We start from the raw sequence: 21,118 nt of genomic DNA, 5'->3' as shown, positions 1-21,118 counted from the left end.
TAGGCTCGTCATGCCTAGGCTAAGCATCCTTTTATCTACACAGTGCGATTGTGTCAATTAATAGTAGACTTAATAAACTTTGTTCGGGTGGGGGCCAAAATTGGCGTCAGCACTAAATATGCGGAACGGCGACCAAGCATGAGCTGCCTATGAGCATGCATGGTTTACTATTCTGAAATTCTATAAATCATGCGCTCCCGACCTTGCATGCTATCTGCCACCGTTTTTCTCATCATCTGCCAAGCATGGAGCTTCCGATCCAAATGGCCGTCCTGAAACGGATCCTCAGTCTGGTCCTCGTCATCCTCCTGGGGAGATTCTTCTATAGGCTGATCCGAGTACGCATGCAGGTGCGCCGTTTCATGAATAATAGCGGGCTGGTAAGAAAGGATAGGCCTTTTCTTTTGGATATAATGCCGGTTTGGCAAACTGGCAACTGTAATATTATCTGACCGTCAATAAGAAATCTCCGCCGCATTCCTTCTTACTAGGGCACCTTCCAGCATTCGCCAAGCTCATGACTAAATATCCTCGAGATACAGCGGGGCAAATCATTCCAATACTACTGGTCAATGAGTACCCGGAGCTTGAAGCCCAAGGACTAGTTTGTATGGACGCTTGGCCTATCACCAGCCCCATGCTAGCAGTATTCCAACCAGATATGGTTGCGCAGTTCTGCCAGGCTCCCTCAATGCCTAAGAGTGATCTTCTGCATTCGATATTCAAGGATTTCACCCACTGTCAAGACATTTTGTGTTCAGAAGGGGATCATTGGAAGCGGTGGCGCTCTATTTTCAACCCGGGCTTTTCTAGCAAGAATATTCTTTCCTTTATCCCAGCTTTGATCGAGGAGATTCAAGTGTTCAAAGATAATCTCCTGAAGAATGCAGGGTCGGCTATTGTTTTCCCGCTGATAACCCCGGCGACCAAGGCTACGTTTGATATTATCGGGCGGGTGGTGTTGTGAGTGAGAATTTTGATGTCCTTCCTAGAGAGGTCCGAATTGCACAGCCTAAGAAGAGCTAACCAGATTGCATGGCCAGAGGAACAAAGTTAGGTGCACAAACATCAGATAGTCGCTTGTATAAAGCCTTGAAGGACCAGCTTGGGTGGATATCAATCGCAGACGGTCCCAATCCATTCCACCGACAGAACCACCCTTTGCGCCGCCTCGCCCTCTGGAGAAATAATTGGATCCTACGTAATGAGATCATTCCAATCTTGAAAAGACAGATGGTTGAGACAGCCCACGCTGGAAGTCCCCAGACAATGAGCCGACTCGCCATTGAGGCCCATTTGAAAGAAACAGGGCGTACCGTGGACTCTGCATCTATAGACCAGGCCGTTGACGAAGAATTCCTTTCTGTTACCCTTGCACATATCGAAATCTTCCTCATTGCAGGCCACGACACTACAGCGAGTACACTGTGTTATGCATACTACTGCCTCCACGGCAATCCAGACGTAGCCAACCGTGTACGCAAGGAACACGATCAATTGCTCGGCGCTGACCCAACTGAAGCCGCTGCCATGATCTCCAGGGACCCATCCGTACTTCACAGACTGCCATACACAGCTGCGGTCATCAAGGAGGTCCTCCGACTCTACCCGCCCCTTGCGTCCACCCGCTCTGGATCTCGCAATCTGCACTTAGTGCATCCCGAGACTGGTCAGCGGTTCGCGACTGAAGGATTCATTCTCCTGTCCACATCCAATGCGTCGCAGAGACTTCCACAATATTGGGATCGACCAAACGACTTCCTCCCTGACCGGTGGCTAGTCGAGGACGATAGCAGCGTCAACAATAGGAAGCTGGCGTGGAGGCCATTCGAGCAGGGACCGAGAAATTGTATCGGACAGGAGTTAGCCCTGCTCGAGCTTAGGCTTATGCTGGTGTTGACGCTGAGGGAGTTGGACATTGAACCTGCCTATGCGGCGGATGCGACCCGGCTTTTCGGCGAGCCGGCGTACCAGGCAGTGACCACAAATGAGTTGACAAATCATCCAAAGGATGGTATGCCTGTTCGTGTGAAAAGGAGGGGTCCCACTGCAGATATAGCGGCGTAGTCTGTTAACCAGTCATGCTCTATTGAATAAAGAATGTTGCTGGGAAACGTTATTTGGTGCCACGGGCATTCGAGACAAAGATCTTGATCTGTCTATGTGTTACTTGTAGCTCAAGCAGCACGCTGTGAATATTTTGTTCTCCTTGTATCAAATTGATACGAGCCCAAGATTGAATTCTTGTCATTATCACGACTGGTCTCTGCCCTCCCACCCAGCTGGATATGCCGAAGATGATATACCAGAGATAATAGATCCTAGTGGCTCTTTCTTGACTCTCAAGAGGATGCATAACCTACTCAATCCATCAGTCAAATCCGGTGTATTGGTAGAACACAACTATAACTAGCTGCCCTCGTCAACCTTATCGAATCTCAATCTATTTGGAGATAATGAATCATTCGCCACAATTAAGTATTAAATTACTGTGCAATTCGGAGCTAAATTTTCAGTACATTCCACAAGCACTCAGATAATACATGTTAGCCTCGAGATAAAACACGGACAATAATCAACATTCAATTCAGTCACACAAAATTCTAACTGCTCTTGTTCTTCAATCAAACTCCATCAAAAACCAGAAGACTCCTAATATTGACCGCGCCAAACCCACGCTCGTACAACAGTTCCCGACCACGATGAGCAGGGAACTCAGCAACAACCAAAACGACGGTATCCTGCGGGCGAATGCCAGCATTGCTCAAGAGCTCCAGCACCGCGCAAAGAGTATGGCCTGTCGCAAGCACATCATCCACAACCACCACCAAAGAACCTCTAGGAATTGAGTACATTTCCATTTCGATAACTTTATCCTTTGAACTGCTAGACGTTGAAGCTGAGATATGCGATGTAGACTTGGTGACGGAAATCGTTGGCGGGGGAAGCTTGCCAGCTTCACGAATGAAAGCAATTGGCTTTTTAACCTTCTCTGCTAATGGCGAGGCAAATGTAAAGCCCCCAGTCTCGCAACACGCTATGGCACTGACAGTAATCCAGCCACCAATTAGGAGGCTTGCTAGTAAGCGTGTACACACTTCCAAGCCCTGCGGGTGCTTTGCAATGCCGAGCACATGTTGGAAGGTCATATGGGGACGTGGAAAGTCTGGGACGGGGCGCACCATTTTAGCCAGACGCTGGATGTCCTCACTAACGAGGGGAAGCAAATAGCACACTCCAAAGTGTCGCACCGGCTCAATGCCGGGCGCTTCATTTTTGAAGACAATGGTTGGGCAATATCCGGACGTGGCTTGCTTGTCGTTGTCACGACCATCAGCACCGTAATAGTCTCGACGAGCCCGTAAGGTCTGTGGGCTTGCCTGAACGCGAACCTCGATGAGTCTGTGCTCAGGGACTAGATGAGAATAGGTCACGAGGGGCCCCTTCTCTCTCATTCCTGTAATAAACAGGACATCCACAGACATAGCTTCGCGTACCACCGCCAGGAAATGTTCTTCAAGCATGCGAGGTCGACAGGCCACCTGAGCGTCGAAAAATGCCGTCATCGCCGGCCGATGTTGCTCTTTGTAATCACGATCATGAAGCAGACGTGCCAGATTGACATCGGGGTGCATTGCTGCGTATTCTCTCTTAGTCACATCGCTGATGCAGACTGTGCGGGCAACGACGTGGTTTCCATAGTTTGTATTAAAAACTGAGGCCCAGGTATTTGCGCAATAATCTTTGCCAACACCATTTTCACCGGTCACCAGGATTATGAGCTTCTGCGTTGCTGGGATTTGTCGAAGGGGACAGGCATCAGCGAGCACATTATGCGGATCGAAGATTTGTTTGAGCTGGACTAGGCGTGGGTAGTTAGGGCCGAAAGCCCGAGACGCCAACGCTGCGTCTCGAGGCCCAGGCCCGAGGTCTGCGCTGTAGATTCCCCAGCTGAATGGTAACAACTCCTCGGCGACCTTGTACACCCACTCCTTCACATTATGAGCGAGTTCAGTTCCATCTTCACCGCGGGGCCAGATTCCAGTGATCACACAAGCAAATTCCCATTGTCGGTAGCCAAAAGCATTGGCATCAGCTGCTACATTGCGTACTGCTCCACCGCCGTGGAGGAGATGTAGATAGCAGAGTGATGTGGGCCGAGTTTTCATGGTCTTGATCAGCAAATTAACGACTGGTGAATAGCCGATATCTTTCAAGAAGATACATCTTTTGAACGAGGACATCTTGTTTCCACCGTGTCCACCATGCATCTCGGACATGTACATATCGGTCTCGAACAAACCCATATCATCCACAGCCTTGAAACTCCTTTCGGATCCCAAGACTGTACGTATGGTAGCGGTCATTGGGTTAACCTCTGCCGTGGGATTCTCGAACAATGTAACCCCCAATCTCATCTGGTCTTCTTCCTGGTAGATAAACATGTCCACAGAGCAATTCGCAGGGAGTCGCTGGGCGGCGTAGAGGTCATAGTAGTTGATCTTGAAACGTGCATCATTATCATTCATTAGCGGGATGACCCAGTTGCGTACTCCGTGGGTGGTAGCTGGGTACGCTTTAAACACAACGCTGACGACGATACCAAAGTTGGTTCCGGCACCTTTGATGGCCCATAGCAGGTCGGCTTCGTATTCGGGACACATGGCTCCCGCCGGCCTGTGCTGGGCTGGTACATGGCCAACACACAGGAGTCGGCCATTTTTGACGCTGACGATAATGGCACCGACAATGGCATCACAGGAGAGTCCGTAAAGCCTGGCCAGATGCCCGATGCCACCTTGTAGCCATAGGCCTGCACCGACGCTGGGGCGGGACCCTAGAGGCACTGTAAACCCTGCTGCCATTGATTCGCGGACAATACCCCCGGCCTTACAGCCGGCCTCGGCGATGACCAAGGGACCCAACTTAGAGGTGGGATCTTTTTTGTCATCTCCGGCTGCGACAATGTGAACTTTGTCAAAGGCACTCATGTCGACCGCAACGACGTTGGGCTGCCTGCAGTGTCCGCTATGGCCTCCGCCAATGACGGTCAAGCCAACGTGGTTCATGAGAGCCCATAGAACGCACTGCTGAATATGTTGAATCTTCGTCGGTCTGACAATACAGGCAGGACGGTGAGAAAGAGCCTCGCGGTTTTTAACAACCAGCTCCCCTTTCAGTAACGGCACCTGTGCCGCCAAATCTGGCAATGAAGTGGAGTATCTGGTGAACACTGTCATGATATCAGGAGATCCAAAGAAGAGGTGACCCAGGTAGGCTTCGTCACGTCGACCGAGGGTACGGCACACCTTTCGCCATGCGAATCGAAGATTCTCGTACTTGCAGATATCCTGTAGCGTGAACCCAGCCACGAAAGGAGCGAAGCGGTCCAATTCAAGGTCATCATCGGCCACGCAGACAGCTCCAGTTGAGAAAGAAGCTGTTAGATAGCAGGCAAGTCCGTCAAATTTCAGTGAAATATCGCGGTGAAAAACCACGACTATTCCGTATTCTGGCCGCTGAACGAGCATTTCGAGTGCACGTTCAATGACCTTGGCCTTTGAATTCATGCCATACATGCTATGGCAGAACAGGATGACATCGAATTTCTCGGCATGAGACTCACTCTCGTGCAGATTGAACGGTCTTTGATGAATGATAGGCGGGATCTCGAGGCAGGGCAGCGGAGACTCCATACCCGAGGATGAGGAAAGACTTTCTTTCATTCTTGTAGCAAAGAGCGCGTTGGGTTCGTAAGCAGCATATTTTCCGACTGTCCGTCTCAGAACGAGAGGAAGTTGTCCAAGGACGCTCCTTGGGCCAGGTCCGATTTCCAGCACTGAGATCCGAGTATGCGATGTCAAGATGGGGGTCAACAGTTGAGTGAGATGGGGTACGACGAAGTCTCGATACGTGATCCATCCTGAGTCTCGCAGCAAGATTTCGAAGCCGATACTGTACTCCTCGTCGGTGAGAGGTTCTCTTATGGAGGAGACCGTTTCGATTCTCTCGGCCTCCTGTCTCAGGGCCTGCTTGAGGGACTGGAGGGTGGTCATGTTGATTTGATATGGTGGTTGAGTGATGGGGAATAGATTCAGATGAGGGAGTCAACCGGCGAATGAAATGTGTCGACAAGAGAAGTGGGAGGTGAGGATGGTATTCTGATGCAAGTTTGACAGGGCTTCATAACATGATATGTTGGGAAGTTCCGTCTGCGGAAAGTCCCGATAGGAAAGGTAAAGATTCGAGTATCATAGAACCTTTTATACAATCAATTAAACAAACAAACATTACCTGTGTTGGTGTAGAGATTGTATTTACTCGAAGTTTGATTCTATCGCGTCTCTCTGTATTTTTGCCATCATTCGTCAATTCCAGAACTTACCTCCTCCCTTTGACGTCTCTCGTAGTAGTTTCTGGAAGTCCGATCTTCTGTCTAGGCCTAGCTTGAATGCACAGCAATTATCATTCTGATTGTCCAGGCAGACAAAGACTGATTTTTTCTTCATGTTCATCATGTACATAAAGCACCTTTTTTCTTCTCCTATTCTCATTTTGTGGCCTTCTCATCCTGCTCATTAAAACCGCCAGGTACCAGGCTACTTGAAAAAAGATCCTTGATTTCCTGTCTCAATTGATCCTGGTACATTATCATCATCTACTGCCTTCCCATATCTCCAAATCATGAGCATGAGTCGGCTTACCTCGAGTGCACCAGATGACTCTGGGGATCATGTTCATCCAACAACCATTCCAACTTCTAGCCTCCTCGCTACTCCCAGTACCCAAACATCGCCAGTTGACCTTGACAGTCTCAGTCGGCCATGTAAGATACCCAGAATGTTTCTTAAGTGCAGAGTCTCCATACTAAACTGTACGTACTAGGTTCCGGTACACAAAAGCGGTTAGAATCAATCCCGGAAGAACACACAGATCGAATGCAGAAGCTCAAAGGAGCCGTGCGAACTATTCTTGAGTGTATTGGTGAAGATCCAAATCGAGAAGGACTCCTTCAGACTCCGGAGCGATACGCCAAGGCTATGCTCTTTTTTACCAAGGGTTACCAGGAGAATCTCCAAGACCTGCTCAATGGAGCTGTTTTCCATGAGAATTACGATGAATTGGTCATTGTGAAAGACATCGATGTTTCTTCCCTTTGTGAGCATCACATGGTCCCTTTCACTGGAAAAGTACAGTCTTTTCTATGCATCTTTGCTGCACTATATTGACGAGATGAGGTAGATACATATCGGTTACATTCCTAATGGCCGGGTAATTGGTCTTTCCAAACTTGCCCGACTAGCCGAGGTATTCTCACGCAGACTCCAGGTCCAAGAGCGCCTGACCAAGCAGATTGCTCTTTCGATCTCCGAGGTACTGAAACCGCAGGGCGTTGGGGTTGTTATGGAGTCCTCGCATCTTTGCATGGTTATGCGCGGGGTAGAGAAGGTTACCAGCACGACAACCACCAGTTGTATGCTTGGATGCATGCGATCTGATGCACGGACCAGAGAAGAGTTTTTGACTCTTCTGAACCGGGGGTAAAGCATTCCTTTACGTCTGCCGTAGACGGTGCCAATGACCAGCTTCGCATTTGGGGTTTCGGAGGTCGATCCGTCTATGTTACCTTTCATTCTACGACCTTTTTGAGCTTCTCCAAAGCACTAGGCAGTTGATAGACTAGATACTAGACCCAGGTCAAATCATGAAGTTACAATTTTCAAATGAGCTCTTGATCATTATCTACTCCGTTTAATCTTTGTCGTACCGATATCGTCAGCTGTTCTCATTTCGATTGCCAGCAGACATAAAAACGATGCTAATTAGGATTTAGAGTGAGGGCTCATTTGGTTTGTGTTACTTAGAATGAAAAATATCAAGACGGAGGATATAGATGGAGATTGTGGTGGTGATGTATATCGTCCGAACTTGTATGCGCTCGTTATCGATAACACTTAACCTTGTAGTTCAGTCCCATTTACTAGATTTTAGTTTGTGAGCAGAAATTGTACAATCTAATTCACGTCTCTCTACCATTAATTCACTAAGTTTTCCTTTCCAGATGCTACCATGTCCTACAATGGCACAGTAACCCTTATCGCCCCTGGAGTGTATGATAACTAAGCCAAGCCCATCGGACCATCCAACTCTCCCGTGTCGCCCCACGTGGAGTGTCTTCCGCCTTTTCTAGGCCGCGCATTTCCTCCATGTCGACACTCCTCGTCCATCACTCTCGTTAGTCCTTCGTTAACACTAGTTAACCATGCCTTCGGTCGTCGAAACCGCCTCGCCGCATCTCCGGGTGTCCGCAGCCAAGGCGTCGTCCGCTGCGGCCACGGAAGCCCCCTCCGCCAGAATCACGCCGCCGGAGACCTCCTCGGTCGAAGACCACTTCTTTTGGACATACACAGAGGAGCCACACCGCTCCAGGCGACAAGCAATTATCAAGGCTCATCCAGAGGTATGTCGGTATCTATCAAGATCGTTTGAGACCCCCTAACCCCTGGCTTGGGAGTCTTCCAGCCCGCGGTTGCGGAGGTAGCACCATTGTTTCCCTGGTACCTTACCACCGTTCCTGAACCGCAATTGCTAACCTCTATTTTTGACTTTCAGGTCACCAAACTCTGTGGTCCAGAGCCCCTGACAAAATGGGTCGTTCTCCTCGTCGTGTCTATTCAATTGACTTGCGCGTATCTCCTCCGCAATACCTCCATCCTTGACTGGCGCTTCCTGGCTACGGCATACGTGGTTGGAGCTACGGCGAACCAGAACCTATTCCTCGCTATCCATGAGATCTCCCACAATTTGGCCTTCCGGTCCCCCCTGGCCAACCGTGTGCTAGCCATCTTCGCAAACCTCCCTATCGGACTGCCATACAGTGCTGCTTTCCGGGTGAGCACTCAATCTCCTTACTCCGGGGACATCCACAACTCAACAGATATACTAACATACAACCCTACAACAGCCCTACCACCTCACCCACCACAAATCCCTCGGCGTAACCGGTCTAGACACCGACCTCCCAACCGCCTTAGAAGCCTTCTTCCTAAACTCCCTCCTTGGCAAAACATTCTTCTGCACCTTCCAAATCCTCTTTTACGCCGTCCGCCCAATGTTCATCTACAGCCCACCCTTCACCTCAATCCACCTCCTAAACCTAACAGTCCAACTATCTTTCGACTACGCCCTAACCCGCTTCACGGGCTCGCTCCAACCATTCTACTACTTCATCGCAAGCTCCTTCCTCGCCGGATCCCTACACCCCTGCGCAGGCCACTTCATCGCCGAGCACTACTTCTTCTCGAACGTGAAAACCGGCGGCACCGAGTCCCTCGCGCAACTTAAGCAAAAGCCTGGTGCTAAGATCGATGCGTCGCATCCTCTGAGCGGTCTCGCTCCGCCGGAGACGTACTCGTATTACGGCCCGTTGAATATCCTCACGTATAACGTGGGCTTGCACAATGAGCATCATGATTTCCCTGCTATCCCCTGGACGAAGTTGCATAAGTTGCACGAGATTGCGAAGGAGTTCTATGAGCCGTTGCCTTGCCATCGGAGCTGGGTGTGGGTTATTTGGACATTTATCCTGGATAAGGATGTTGGCCCGTGGTGTCGGGTGAAGCGTGCTCAGGGTGGACGTGTTGTTGGCGGTGGGGGTTCTGGGAAGACCTCGAATGGACGTGGTGGTGAGGGTATCTCGGCTGAGTCGGCGGGTCCGGCTGGTGAGGAGGGTGATGGGTGGAAGGAGAGTGAGATTCAGTGTTAACTGGATGCGTGTATTTCACGGGTCTCAAGCTGAGATTTTATGACAGTAGACTCGAATCAAAATGTTTTTTTTATTTCCAAGTTACGATTGCCCTGTTGGAGCTTTGTTGAGTTTATATAGTCCGCGGTGAATTACCGAGCCAGAACGCTTGATATTCGACAGAGGCAGAACGTCGCGGTAGATCTATATCAAAGTAACCAGTCTAGAAGCATAACAGAAGTATAGCCTTCATCAGCCCGGCATCCTTCTATGCGAAGACAACTACAGTGCAAGTACATATGGAAGCAAAGGTATGGATTATCTTCCAAGGTTCGACTATCGTTTATGACACGAGAGAGAATCGAAGCACTTAGTCCGTTCATCATAAGATATTAGACAAGAGAGGAAATGTAAGGAAAAAGTCAGGGGGCAGAACCGAATGGGACCAAGGGGCTTCGAACTCGTCGAGAGCCACACACGAGACCGGGTAAAAGAACAAGAGAGGTATGGATACCATGTGAGAGAAAAGGAAAAGGGGACAAGGAAAAAGGAGGACAAAGGACAAGAAGGCTGATGCTAGAATCAAAACGGCAGACTCTTCGAGAGACACGGGAAAAGAGATGAGGCTCGGAGGGGATTGAGAAGCGGGAGAAAGGCGTTGAGACGTGATCGGGTTCGTAAACACAATGGAAACCACGCAGGCATGGTCCATCCACGCAACGAGTCTAAAAGAAGAAGTAGGCGATCAAGAAGCTGATTAGGCACAGCCCAGCAACGGCTTGAACGGAGACTCCAGACTCGGTCTGTCCGTGTGACTGCTGCATCGTTGCAGGGGCGGCCGGCGCCTCGCCGCCAGTCTTCCGCTGGCGCAAACCCTGATCTGCGAGTCGGTCCTTGAGCCGTTGGATCTGTGCGTTGGCGTCGGCGAGCTGGCTCTTCAATTCATCGCTGGAGGGGAAGGCGCTGGTCACGGCGGCTTTGGCGTTGGCAAAGGAGGAGCTAGACTCGGTGGGCTGGGGGGACTCGGGCTGGATGGACTTCTCGGAGAAGTCGGGGGCGGGGATTGGAGATGGCTGCTCGACAGGGCTCTTTTTCGCAAGACCGACGGCGGGGGTCTCGTAGTTACCACCGGGGGAAGTGTATGCAGGGGGTTCATCCTCCAATACCTAGATGATTGTTAGAGGGAGCGCGCGAGGCATGGGAAGTATGCGAAGCTACTTACCGAGTCGTTGGCCTGGGACTGTTGCGACGCAGCAGAATCAGCTGGTAGCCAGGTCACGCGGATCTTGCGCTCAATAACTGCAGACTTGGACGCCTTCTCGAACTGTTGTTTTCCATCCGATTAGTCAAATTCCTGTGTTTCCCGGTTGCGAAGATAACGTACGATGGAGGTAACGTTCGAATATTCCATATCACCACCGGTGACCGCAACAGACTGGACCAGGAACTTGTCCTTGCACTTCTGATCGGCAGCGGGCTCCTCCTTCATAGCTTGCAGCAGGACTATTTATTCCATCAAGTCAATTTCGCAGCTCTTGGCGCTTATCGGAGGCGGATCTCGAACCTTGGACATCAACTTGCTTGCCGGGCTCGATACGGCCGGAGTTGGGGCGGACACAGTAGCTAGCGCATGTCAGTAATCGGGATGCTCGCAGAATTGCATACGGGAGGTAGCGAATAGCACATACTGCTTCGGGGCAGTAGTCTTGACCTGTCGCACAACAAAAGAGATCCGTGTTAGCCGCGGGCCGTGCCTGACCAATACTCGACAAAAGTGACTCGGCGTACCTTGAAGACCATAGGCTCCTGGGTGGGATTGCGCAGGTGAAGAATCTGGCATACTTCCTGGTTGAAAGGCCCTATACATCTCAGAAAATCAGTCAGTGTCTTGCGCCGGACTAGGTTGCCAAGTTCCGGGCACTCACGCTTGAAGCCCAGCTCGGGGGGATCGAGTTCGATAGACATGGTGATCGTAAGGGCGTGGAGAAGGGGAAGAAAAGTCAAGCTGAGTATTCCACGGGATCAGAGGTTGCCGCGACGAGGTTGCGATTGCGGTCTCGAAAAAGTGAGGGGAGGTTATCTTGTCAAGGGAGTCTGCGCCTCAGGAGTTGATTATTGTCCAGTTTGGGGATATCGCTGACTCAGCAGTCAGGTGATGTCACCATATCTTAACAAGAAGACGTTTATTTCGATCTACAGAGTCTCGATCCTTTCCTAGTGGGGAAATCTAAAAAAATTGGCTACAATATACTGTATTCTGGCATATGTGGTACTGCCTCGGTGTGCAGAACTCTCTATCCTCGGGATGCAAGGAAGCTAATCCAATGTGATCACTGCATGTGATGTTGTCTGTTGTGGGGACGTGCCGATTAACAATCACGAGGAGTTCCCACACGATTAATCTAGATCAAATGGTATGCCAGGAAACTAGACGATATTGAGCAGAATCAAATCTTTCTTCCAAGCATTGGCCACCGTTAAAGCTCAAGCTTTATATATCGAGGAGGGCCCAGTACGGCTACTAAGTCGTACTGTCTTGTTTAACTAGTTACTAGTATCGGGGTAGCACATGCTGCTGACAGAGGCTCACTACTGCCCGCATGAACCTTCTCCATGCCCCGGTTTTATTAGTAGCAGGTTAAATGTGAAGGATGGACCCTGTTTATACTCAACGCTTGGCAGGGCAAACATCACAGCCTGGTGCTAGATCCAAATGTTAAAGCGCACAGAAACATATCGTCACCGACAACTTGCATAAAGTTAAATATAGATACATGGGAAGATTGACCGGTATATATATTCATATTTCAAAAGATGTATAGATTTAATTACATTGATCTTTGGCAGTTGGGTCTATGATATCGCTCTATAGGTATATTACTGGCAGTTGCCCAGGAACGCTTTAAAGGTGGGGAGCAGGCCCGCACTTATCGCTCGCCGCCTTCGCGATACGTCACCCAGAAGCTCCAGCTCGTACCCACCACCATCTCTCATCCACCATTGCCGGGTTTGAACACCACTTTTTCTTTCTCTTTATCACCGAAACCATCGTCCCTCTTGGTATATCCAAATATTGGTGCTATATCCAGAGCTTCAGAGCAACCACTCCTCAATCACACCATCCTTCCCCGCGCCGTTGTCATCAGCACCACAAACCATGGCTTCCGATCTGGATCAGCTCATCGAGATGGGCTTTGACAAGGAGAGGGCACAACTGGCAGTCAAAAGCACTGGTGGTCGTAAGTTTTCATCCCTCATGGTCTTTCCTTACGTCGCTCCTAACAACGTGGATAGTGCAAGGGGCGCTCGAGTGGCTGGAGGAGAACCAGGACAAGTCCCTGGAGGAGATTCAGGAATCACAACAAGCCGAGGATGAGGAGGCACCTGCTCTGAAACCTGGCGAGGAAGCCCGCAGCTTGGTCTGCAACGAGTGTGGCAAGAAATTCCGAAGCCAGGCGCAGGCCGAGTTCCACGCCTCCAAGACCGAGCACACCGACTTCTCCGAGTCTACCGAAGAGCTTGCACCCTTGACCGAAGAACAGAAGAAGGAACGGTTGGAGGAGTTGAGACAGAAGCTCGCCGCTAAGCGGGCTGCCCAAGCTGAACAGGACAAGATTGAGCAGCGACAGAATGAGGTAGGTGTTACACTGGAGGATTAGTGGGCATTGGCTGATCTATTGGTAGAACATCCGTCGCAAGAACACACAGGAGAATCAGGATGTGAAGGAAGCATTGGAGAAGAAGCAGAGGCAGAAGGAGGAAGCGAAGAAGAGACAGGAGAAATTGGACGACAGGGCACACCTGTTGCGCGTCAAGGCCCAGATCGAAGCCGACAAGGAAGAACGCCGCCGGAAGGCTGAGCGCGAACGTGCTGAACGTGCAGGTGTAGCCGTTCCTCAAGCTCCTGTTGCTGCTGCGCCCGCTGCTCCTGGCCCTGCTACATCCAAGCCTGCCTCTGCATATACCGAGACTCGTCTGCGCTTCCAGACTCCCAAGGGCAATATCATGAAGACACTGCCCGTTACCACGACTCTGTTCGAGGTTGTTGCGGCCCTTAAGCAAGATGACGGCCTCGAGGTTCAAAGCTTCACCCAAAACTTCCCCAGGAAGGTTTTCGATGCCGAGTTCTTTGGGGAGACGTTGAAGGAGCTTGGTCTGGTGCCTAGCGCTAGTCTCGTTGTCCAATAGCGTGCTCGCAGTTCTATTGAGGACCTTGGCGCAGATATCACTTGCCAGGAATGAATTATGAGGTAGCGGAGCGTGTTAAGCATTAAATGCGAATATAAAGCGAGCCAAGTCTTGCTAAAGAATATGAGAAACTACGCTTCCTGATAGACCCAGCAACAAGAATCAGTAAAATCCATCAAATTCAGTAAAATAACCACAACCAACTCGTATGAGGCTCTGCTGTTGCCAGCCGGCTGCCTAGCTTATCAGTCACTATCAGCACGTGATATCGCGATCGATCGCGCGAGGAGTAAGACGCGCCAGACACGCTTTCATCACCACCATCCAAACACACAACAACACCCACAAAATATGCCAGCGTGAGTATCCAGCCGCCAATCATCAAAATCAATGATACCATGGAATCGCTAACTGATCGCGCATCTCCCAGTGTCGGCGATCAACATCGCGGCGGACCCACTGCCATTAACATGCCCAATGGAGCAGGTCCCGTCATTACGAACCCCTTCGAGGAACCCGAACGCCGGATGAGCGAGTACACTGCCATGCAAATTGCCACCCTCCAAGCACGACTGGATAGGAAACTTGGACCCGAATACATCTCCGCGCGACCTGGTGCCGCGGGCCAGAAAGTGCATTATCTGTCGGCGGATAAATGCATTAACCTTGCAAACGAAGTGTTTGGGTTTAATGGCTGGTCGAGCTCGATTCAGAGGGTTGATATTGATTTTGTGAGTTGTATTGTGGTTGAATGTCGTTAACGGATTAACGGCTAACGTCTGTCGATTAGGTTGACGAGAATGAAAACACGGGGAAGGTTAATCTTGGTTTATCAGTTATTGTGAGGGTTACGCTCAAAGATGGGTCTTTTCACGAGGTAAGAAACCCCAATTTTTATACAAAGATACTCGGAAACACCGGCTGACGGGTTGTTTGCCAGGATATTGGCTACGGTCATATCGAGAATTGCAAGGGCAAAGCAGCCGCATTCGAGAAATCCAAGAAAGAGGGGACGACAGATGCCTTGAAACGTGCCCTGAGGAACTTTGGAAATGTTTTGGGAAATTGTGTTTATGACAAAGATTACCTTTCCAAGGTCACCAAGATAAAGACTGCGCCTGTGAGTGTTTCACCCGTCGTCCCGAAGAAGTGTCGTCCCTGCTAAACCCTGGACAGGCCAGATGGGATGTTAATGACCTCCATCGACATCCGGATTTCGCACCAATCAAAAAAGAACAAGCCCCGAATAACAGAGTAATGGAGGATGATGACTTGCCTCTTCCACGCCCCGCTGAGCCTGCGAGAAGCAGTGCTCCTAGTCATACTACTGCATTTGATGGCGATGGTGAATTTGGCAGTACGTGTGGCCGATCGATTTCCCTTGAGCATTTCTGACCAAAGACAGGCGATCTTTTTGACGAAGCCGACTTCGTGGTGACGAATACGGGCAATCCCGATGAGATTGTGATAGAAACAGATCAGCAACCACCAACTCCCATGAACCGTCCATTCCCTCAACGAGCACCACCCCCGGGCCGATTTGACTCCAATGCCGTGACCCCTTCAAAACCTGAGAGATGGAGCGGCACAAATAATCCCGCCGCAAGGCAATCGTTACCTCCAAACGCGCGACAGAACCTATCATCTATGGCCGATCAAAGACGACCGATGGCTGCTCCAGGTCAGCCACATAACATGCTCAGTGCCAGACCGACGGGTCCACCTCAACCTCAACCGAATGCCAACGCACAACCTCCGATCAAAAGAGAGCCCGGCCCAGCCTTCAATCAAGACAACTCGAACCAGCCTCCACCCCCTCAAACAGTGGGATTTTTCTCCGCCCGAGCGGCCGATCAGCTGCGTGATAATCCCAACGCAGCGCCAGTACCCGGATCACAATTTGACCCTCACGCAGAGAGCCCATCTATTCGAAAAACCGCAGGAATCGATCACACAAAGACAGTCGCGGTAATGAGAAGTGGAAACGGCGTCTCACCCGCCCCAGAGAAAGGACGTTCTCGCGACTTTACCAACCCTGCAACGAGTCTGCAGCACCGAGTTGGCGGCGCAGGAGCATCACCAGGCGGATTCGGCAGCCCATTATCTCGAGGCCCGTCCGTTTCGTCCTTTAAACCTTTGACCCGGCCAAGTATCGATCCGAAGAACGCCACCCACTCAGGCCCAGTGACCCGAGGGGCCAGCGTCCCGCCGCAAAATCTGAACGGCAAGCGTCCGCCTTTGAGCGACGTTACCAATGCCAATACTTCACCTGGCACGAATCCCACCACTGCACCTCCACCTGCTGGTCCGAATGACCCGAAGCGGCCTCGAATGGCAGATGGTGCACCAGGTCAGCCACAGCCACAGCAGCAACCTCCTCGAGCTCCTCAGCAATAAGTATATCTCTCTTCTGCTTTTTGAAAAGCTACGAGTTGATGCATCGTTATGCAATTAGCGGGTATTTTGTTATTATCGGTATCTCGGCCTGGCGTTACTTTTGCGTAAGGCGTCATCGTCATTGCATGTCTAGCATGCTGGAATGGAAGAAGGCGTTGCGGTATACGAGTTCATTTGAACGTGGGACTTGAGAAATGGATGCTTCTCACGATGTTTGGGGGAGGAATATCAACTTTGGATAGAACATTTTGTTAGTCTCAAGGTAGACCTAGATTTCGGAACTTGATTTACCCAAACTCCTTGTGGTTTCAAAGGAAGATGTGTAGTAAGGAGATATTCACTAGTAATAGGATGTAGGACTGAAAGTAGTCTCCCAGAGGTTCGCACCGAATATCCTCTATACAGATGCTCCGCATATGCGGCGACAACGCAGCCTTCGTACACTCCCTTGAAAATGATCACGTCTTGATAACGTCTCACGGCATTACTCCCTGGTAATCTCCGCAAATGGTGGAAACCTAAGAAACAAATATAGTATAACGATGGAGAACAGAAAAAGTCAGAACAAATTAAAGGCTGGTATGGGGAATAATGGGGCCGGAAGGGGAACGCTAAGTTACAACAAGCGCCGAACACCGTGTACAGCCCCTACAGTTCCTACGCTTACCATGTAGAATACGTACCACGGAGCCGCTTATTCTCGAGTTTACGGAGTGCAGGGGTCAGTCAGAGTTTTCTGTTGTTTTCTTTTCGGGGTTGGTTAGCCTCGTCGGGGCCACACCCTCTTACCCTCTTACCTCTTTCGGCAGTGAACTCGATATGCCGGGCGAGCAGGGTTAATTCCCACCTGAGAAGGGAAGAGATGGGGACTGACTCCTGACGAAAAGGACAAAGGATGAAACAAGGCAATTCAATACAAGATACCACGATTCATCCACCAGTCTGCCAGCATTGCCAAGGTTAGGGCTTTGCCACACTAATCTCGTCAGCTGGACTAAATGGCGCTGGAGTCTAAGCCATTAGGGTCTCCACTAGAGAAAATCTCCCGGACGAGTGGGCAACCATGAAAATCCTAATCTATGATATCCGGGGAACCTGATAGAAAGTCTTGGAAACACAGCACAGACATGCCGGGTCATCTGAGATACATCCTAAACGCCTTGGAAGCCAGGCATCGATATTGGAAGGCCAGCATTGCGATACCGAGTTACAACGCTCCCCCTTTTCTTTGATGTGATGCTAGCCCCTCCGAACGAAAAGGAAAGGAGTAGCTCGCCTCGCATGAGGATAAAATAACCCAGTGGGTACGAATCTGCAGATAGGGCTTGGACCCGGTCCTCCGTACTGGGCCTTAGCGCACCTCCACGGGGAGAAGAGGACTATAAATGATCGACACGTAACGGAGTAGATGCCCCCAATGGGAGCGCTCAGAAATCTAGCTCGAAATGGTGGGCATGTACCTGAACTCCCATAGGAATCCCAATTATTATGATAAAAGACTCTAGTTATGCAATTCGCCCAGCCACCGGGGGGCTTCTGGGATCCAATCAAGAGTATTCGAAATATAATTTTATCTATGATAGATGTATCTGCCCTGCTCTGATGGATAACTCCCTCGTGGCCGTTTCAGCACCAGTGTGTGCCCTCGTAGGACTACGCTAGCCCAGAAGTGGTGAATGGTTACTGGATATCAATTCGATGACTGTTTAGTCTGTGTGCAAAGGGGTGTTTTTGCACTGCCGCCAAAGAAGAGGCCACATAGTGACCTGTCTGCATAGAGTTATTACAGTTCAGGTCATGCTTGAAGTAGTTAGCCAAGTCGACCAGGGAGCTTTAAAAAGCTCGACTCCCCAAGAACGAGCTCCTTTGCCTGTTACACATTTTTTGTTCTCTCAATCATAAGGTTCGCGACAAAATAAACCATTCTGTTACAATGGCCAGTTCATCTGACAAGCTTTGCCCTGCGTGTCTCAAAATATTTGAATCTGGGAAGGCCAATGCTGTGATTAGCTCCCAGGAAGGTGACCCAGCGTCTGGTCTGGAGCAGACGGGCACTCAAGAGCAGTCTGGGGAGGATAGTGACTGGCGTCGGGCTCCAGGTGAATATTTCCTCTTTACACAATGTCCATCCCCCATACCGCCAGTCTATCGTGCTACCGTACTGACTACAAATTCTTGACCTACCCTAGTCCACGAAGCCATCACAAGTTCCCGTGAGAAGAAGCCCGAGCGATGTGAGCTTCGGAAGCGAGTTCCATATGCTGCAGATTGTGATCACTACCCCGACCGTGAATGGTGCTTAGAATCAACAGCGCTGACTACTACATAGTGGATGCTTGACATGGGATTTGAGGTGGAATCGATGTTTCACCGCTAAAAGCCATAGATGATTATAAAAAAGCGGGTGAAACGGGTTACAAAGTATTTACGGTGTTTCATGAAAAGGGGTTTTTATTGAAAAGTGAAAAGTGAACTTCGGAATCATGTTACTTATGCATAGTCTCGTCAAAAAGGTCAGGGTGTTTCTACTTCTAGCATAGGTACGGTTTAAGCTCAAGGGTAGCTTTGTAATTTTGGACCGGAGAGATATGAGCGGGACGGGACGAGACGGGACTGACTCGCAGATGGGGGCGGAAATCCATTGTATACGAAGTACACCCGTACGGAGCTTGAGGGTTAAGGGGCAATGGTAGGCAGGCGACAGTTGATGGAGAGCATGATCGACGTGCTGGCGATGGTGGTGTGGAGCATCTGATACCGCTAAAATAGATTGATTGACTTGTCGACGGGCCTTCAGGGCGGGAAACGGTCTGATGGGCCACCACGGAGGCTAGCGGGTCATCTTTCGTTCTGGAATGATTTCCAGTCTGATTTATTTGAATCCTATTAAATGAACGGGCTATGGTATGCTGCAAGAAGGAAGTATCAGGAAATAGGCTCCGCCGGAAGTAGATCCGCCATGCGCCTAAAGAACTACGTGGCCGTGGCGGTGAGAACGGCGACTTCACTCATGGAATTTCGTAAAAAGAAAAAGAAAATTGATATATAGGATAATAAGATCTTTGAAAGAGGAAGGGTTGACAAACGTACTTGGCTGGACTAACCACGTTTTGGCCTTCTAGTCTGTCGTAGTTATGCTTACCTAGGTGGGACCACCCATGTGCCCGGTATGGAAACCGGATCATCCTATCATGACTTACCCAGAGGCTAACTATTCAAACCGAGCTGCAGCTCAAGTTTCTGCTGCGTAAGGCGCCCCGACCAAAGACATTACTACGCTCGGTCCCCTGTCACATCGAGGCGATTCACCGATCCTCGTGACCCTTCACCGCATGGGGTCCATGGGTCCACTTTTCGAACCCAACGTACCGAAGGATCGGTCGAAAAGAAGCGCTGTTCGACAAGGACACTGGGTTTCCCTGTCCTCGCTGGGAACGATATGAGGATAGCTGGCGGGTTAAGCGCAAGAGCGGCCTTACGACCAGTGGGGACAGGGACGCTCATGCAGGCGAAGCCGACGCTCTGGCACCCGGGTGGAATTTTGACTTACCACTTGATAGATCACATTCCGATTTTTCACAGCAATATCCCCTGTGCGTCAGCACAATGATCTGAGGAAATATAATTGTCGTTTTTGATTATACGGAATATTTAGGTGCAGATGGACTTAAAAAGGGCAGTGGGAACGAAGGAACTGTACATAAACGAGCAGTCACCCTGAAAGGTGTACTTCGACTCAATCGGAGATGTTGGGCTACCAGTAGCCTCTCGTTAGTGCCCACCCTTCATTTCCACCGAAGTCATGACCCACCGACATGGACCTAGAGCCGCATTGAATCTCCATAGTGTTGGGGACGAGCAGGATTGTAGTTTCTAAGCGGGTATGCATAATAAAATTATTTGTGAGGACATACGCAAATGCAAGCTTATAGGGGCACTTTTACGGGGAATCAACTCCAAGGTACCCGATTCGATAAGATAGGGGGTTGTAAGTTGGAAATCGGTTCCTGAGATGACGTGGAAGCGAAGGAAGATAGACTTTTCGTCGAACCTAATGTGCCTTGCAAAAGAGGCACGTTCGGAGTTTTTATTGAGTAAATTGTGACGAATATAAGTATTTGGAATGAGCAGGAGGGGTGGAAGGGGGTGAGGCTCTTCGGAAACGAAGGTACGTGGCGAATTGAATAAAAAGAATTGATTTTCTGTACGTTCGTACTTTTGAACCTGGACTCTGCAATTTCATTTTTTTCCTTTTTGACCTACTCTCTATGTATATCATCCTAAAGTTGAGAGAATGAGTTTGGGGTAACGGTAGAGGAATGACTGGACAGACGTATCGATCGATGACTCGACACTCGACACTATACTCGATCGCTCGACCACGTGGACAATTAGACAAGTGAACAAAGGGATAAGTGAATAAGTGAATACGTAAATAATTAATAACGGACCAATCGACACGCGTTTATTCACTTCTTGAAAGTGGGAAATAATACCGTACTTTTCACCAGATACCATGTAATAAACATAGTACCTACTAATAGTTGCTTTTCAAAAGTCTGCAAATGATATACAGAAGCGCAGATCATATCTGTGACAGCCATCCTTTAATGGAACCTTTATCCAAGGCCTGGATATGTACTTCTGAATCGCCTTTGTTCCACCGCACCGCGTTGTAGGGACATTTGTCCTGTCCTGCGTATACCAGTACCTTAGTCTCCATTTTATCTTATTTTTTTCCATTTTATTCAATTTAGGAAGGAGCTGCCCAGGTGGTTCACCTGACAC

The 21,118-nt window shown here is 49.8% G+C and overlaps 8 protein-coding genes across 8 annotated transcripts; 6 read left to right on the top strand and 2 right to left on the bottom strand.

The window, feature by feature from the left end:
* Positions 1-245: 245 nt before the first annotated feature.
* Positions 246-2,067, top strand: N7496_012638 (cytochrome P450; the record flags this gene model as incomplete). Its single annotated transcript, XM_056705551.1, has 3 exons — positions 246-380; positions 464-963; positions 1,044-2,067. The coding sequence occupies 3 exons, from the start codon at positions 246-248 to the stop codon at positions 2,065-2,067; spliced, it is 1,659 nt and encodes a 552-aa protein (XP_056549449.1).
* A 557-nt stretch (positions 2,068-2,624) lies between these two features.
* N7496_012637 (uncharacterized protein) lies at positions 2,625-6,056 on the bottom strand (the record flags this gene model as incomplete). Its single annotated transcript, XM_056705550.1, has 1 exon — positions 2,625-6,056. One exon carries the CDS (start codon positions 6,054-6,056, stop codon positions 2,625-2,627), a length of 3,432 nt encoding a protein of 1,143 aa, XP_056549448.1.
* Positions 6,057-6,684: 628 nt separating this feature from the next.
* On the top strand, positions 6,685-7,539 carry N7496_012636 (GTP cyclohydrolase I; the record flags this gene model as incomplete). Its single annotated transcript, XM_056705549.1, has 3 exons — positions 6,685-6,826; positions 6,886-7,190; positions 7,243-7,539. Coding segments are annotated over 3 exons (744 nt in total), but the record flags the coding sequence as incomplete, so codon positions are not given.
* A 724-nt stretch (positions 7,540-8,263) lies between these two features.
* On the top strand, positions 8,264-9,766 carry N7496_012635 (sphingolipid delta(4)-desaturase family protein; the record flags this gene model as incomplete). Its single annotated transcript, XM_056705548.1, has 3 exons — positions 8,264-8,461; positions 8,614-8,892; positions 8,966-9,766. 3 exons carry the CDS (start codon positions 8,264-8,266, stop codon positions 9,764-9,766), a joined length of 1,278 nt encoding a protein of 425 aa, XP_056549446.1.
* A 704-nt stretch (positions 9,767-10,470) lies between these two features.
* Positions 10,471-11,710, bottom strand: N7496_012634 (uncharacterized protein; the record flags this gene model as incomplete). Its single annotated transcript, XM_056705547.1, has 7 exons — positions 10,471-10,911; positions 10,968-11,069; positions 11,130-11,248; positions 11,310-11,368; positions 11,434-11,456; positions 11,534-11,604; positions 11,671-11,710. 7 exons carry the CDS (start codon positions 11,708-11,710, stop codon positions 10,471-10,473), a joined length of 855 nt encoding a protein of 284 aa, XP_056549445.1.
* A 1,192-nt stretch (positions 11,711-12,902) lies between these two features.
* On the top strand, positions 12,903-13,933 carry N7496_012633 (UBA and UBX domain-containing protein; the record flags this gene model as incomplete). Its single annotated transcript, XM_056705546.1, has 3 exons — positions 12,903-12,984; positions 13,040-13,380; positions 13,430-13,933. The coding sequence occupies 3 exons, from the start codon at positions 12,903-12,905 to the stop codon at positions 13,931-13,933; spliced, it is 927 nt and encodes a 308-aa protein (XP_056549444.1).
* A 351-nt stretch (positions 13,934-14,284) lies between these two features.
* N7496_012632 (RAD52 DNA repair protein RADC) lies at positions 14,285-16,330 on the top strand (the record flags this gene model as incomplete). The annotated part of the gene is made up of 6 exons (XM_056705545.1): positions 14,285-14,292; positions 14,364-14,664; positions 14,724-14,810; positions 14,874-15,053; positions 15,110-15,290; positions 15,339-16,330. The coding sequence occupies 6 exons, from the start codon at positions 14,285-14,287 to the stop codon at positions 16,328-16,330; spliced, it is 1,749 nt and encodes a 582-aa protein (XP_056549443.1).
* Positions 16,331-18,263: 1,933 nt separating this feature from the next.
* Positions 18,264-18,659, top strand: N7496_012631 (uncharacterized protein; the record flags this gene model as incomplete). Its single annotated transcript, XM_056705544.1, has 2 exons — positions 18,264-18,429; positions 18,520-18,659. The coding sequence occupies 2 exons, from the start codon at positions 18,264-18,266 to the stop codon at positions 18,657-18,659; spliced, it is 306 nt and encodes a 101-aa protein (XP_056549442.1).
* Between the last annotated feature and the right edge of the window lie 2,459 nt (positions 18,660-21,118).

The sequence above is a fragment of the Penicillium cataractarum genome, assembly GCF_028827025.1.
Source record: "Penicillium cataractarum strain IBT 29864 chromosome Unknown utg000010l, whole genome shotgun sequence".
Lineage (NCBI taxonomy): Eukaryota > Fungi > Ascomycota > Eurotiomycetes > Eurotiales > Aspergillaceae > Penicillium > Penicillium cataractarum.
This window is presented reverse-complemented; position numbering and strand designations above follow the sequence as displayed.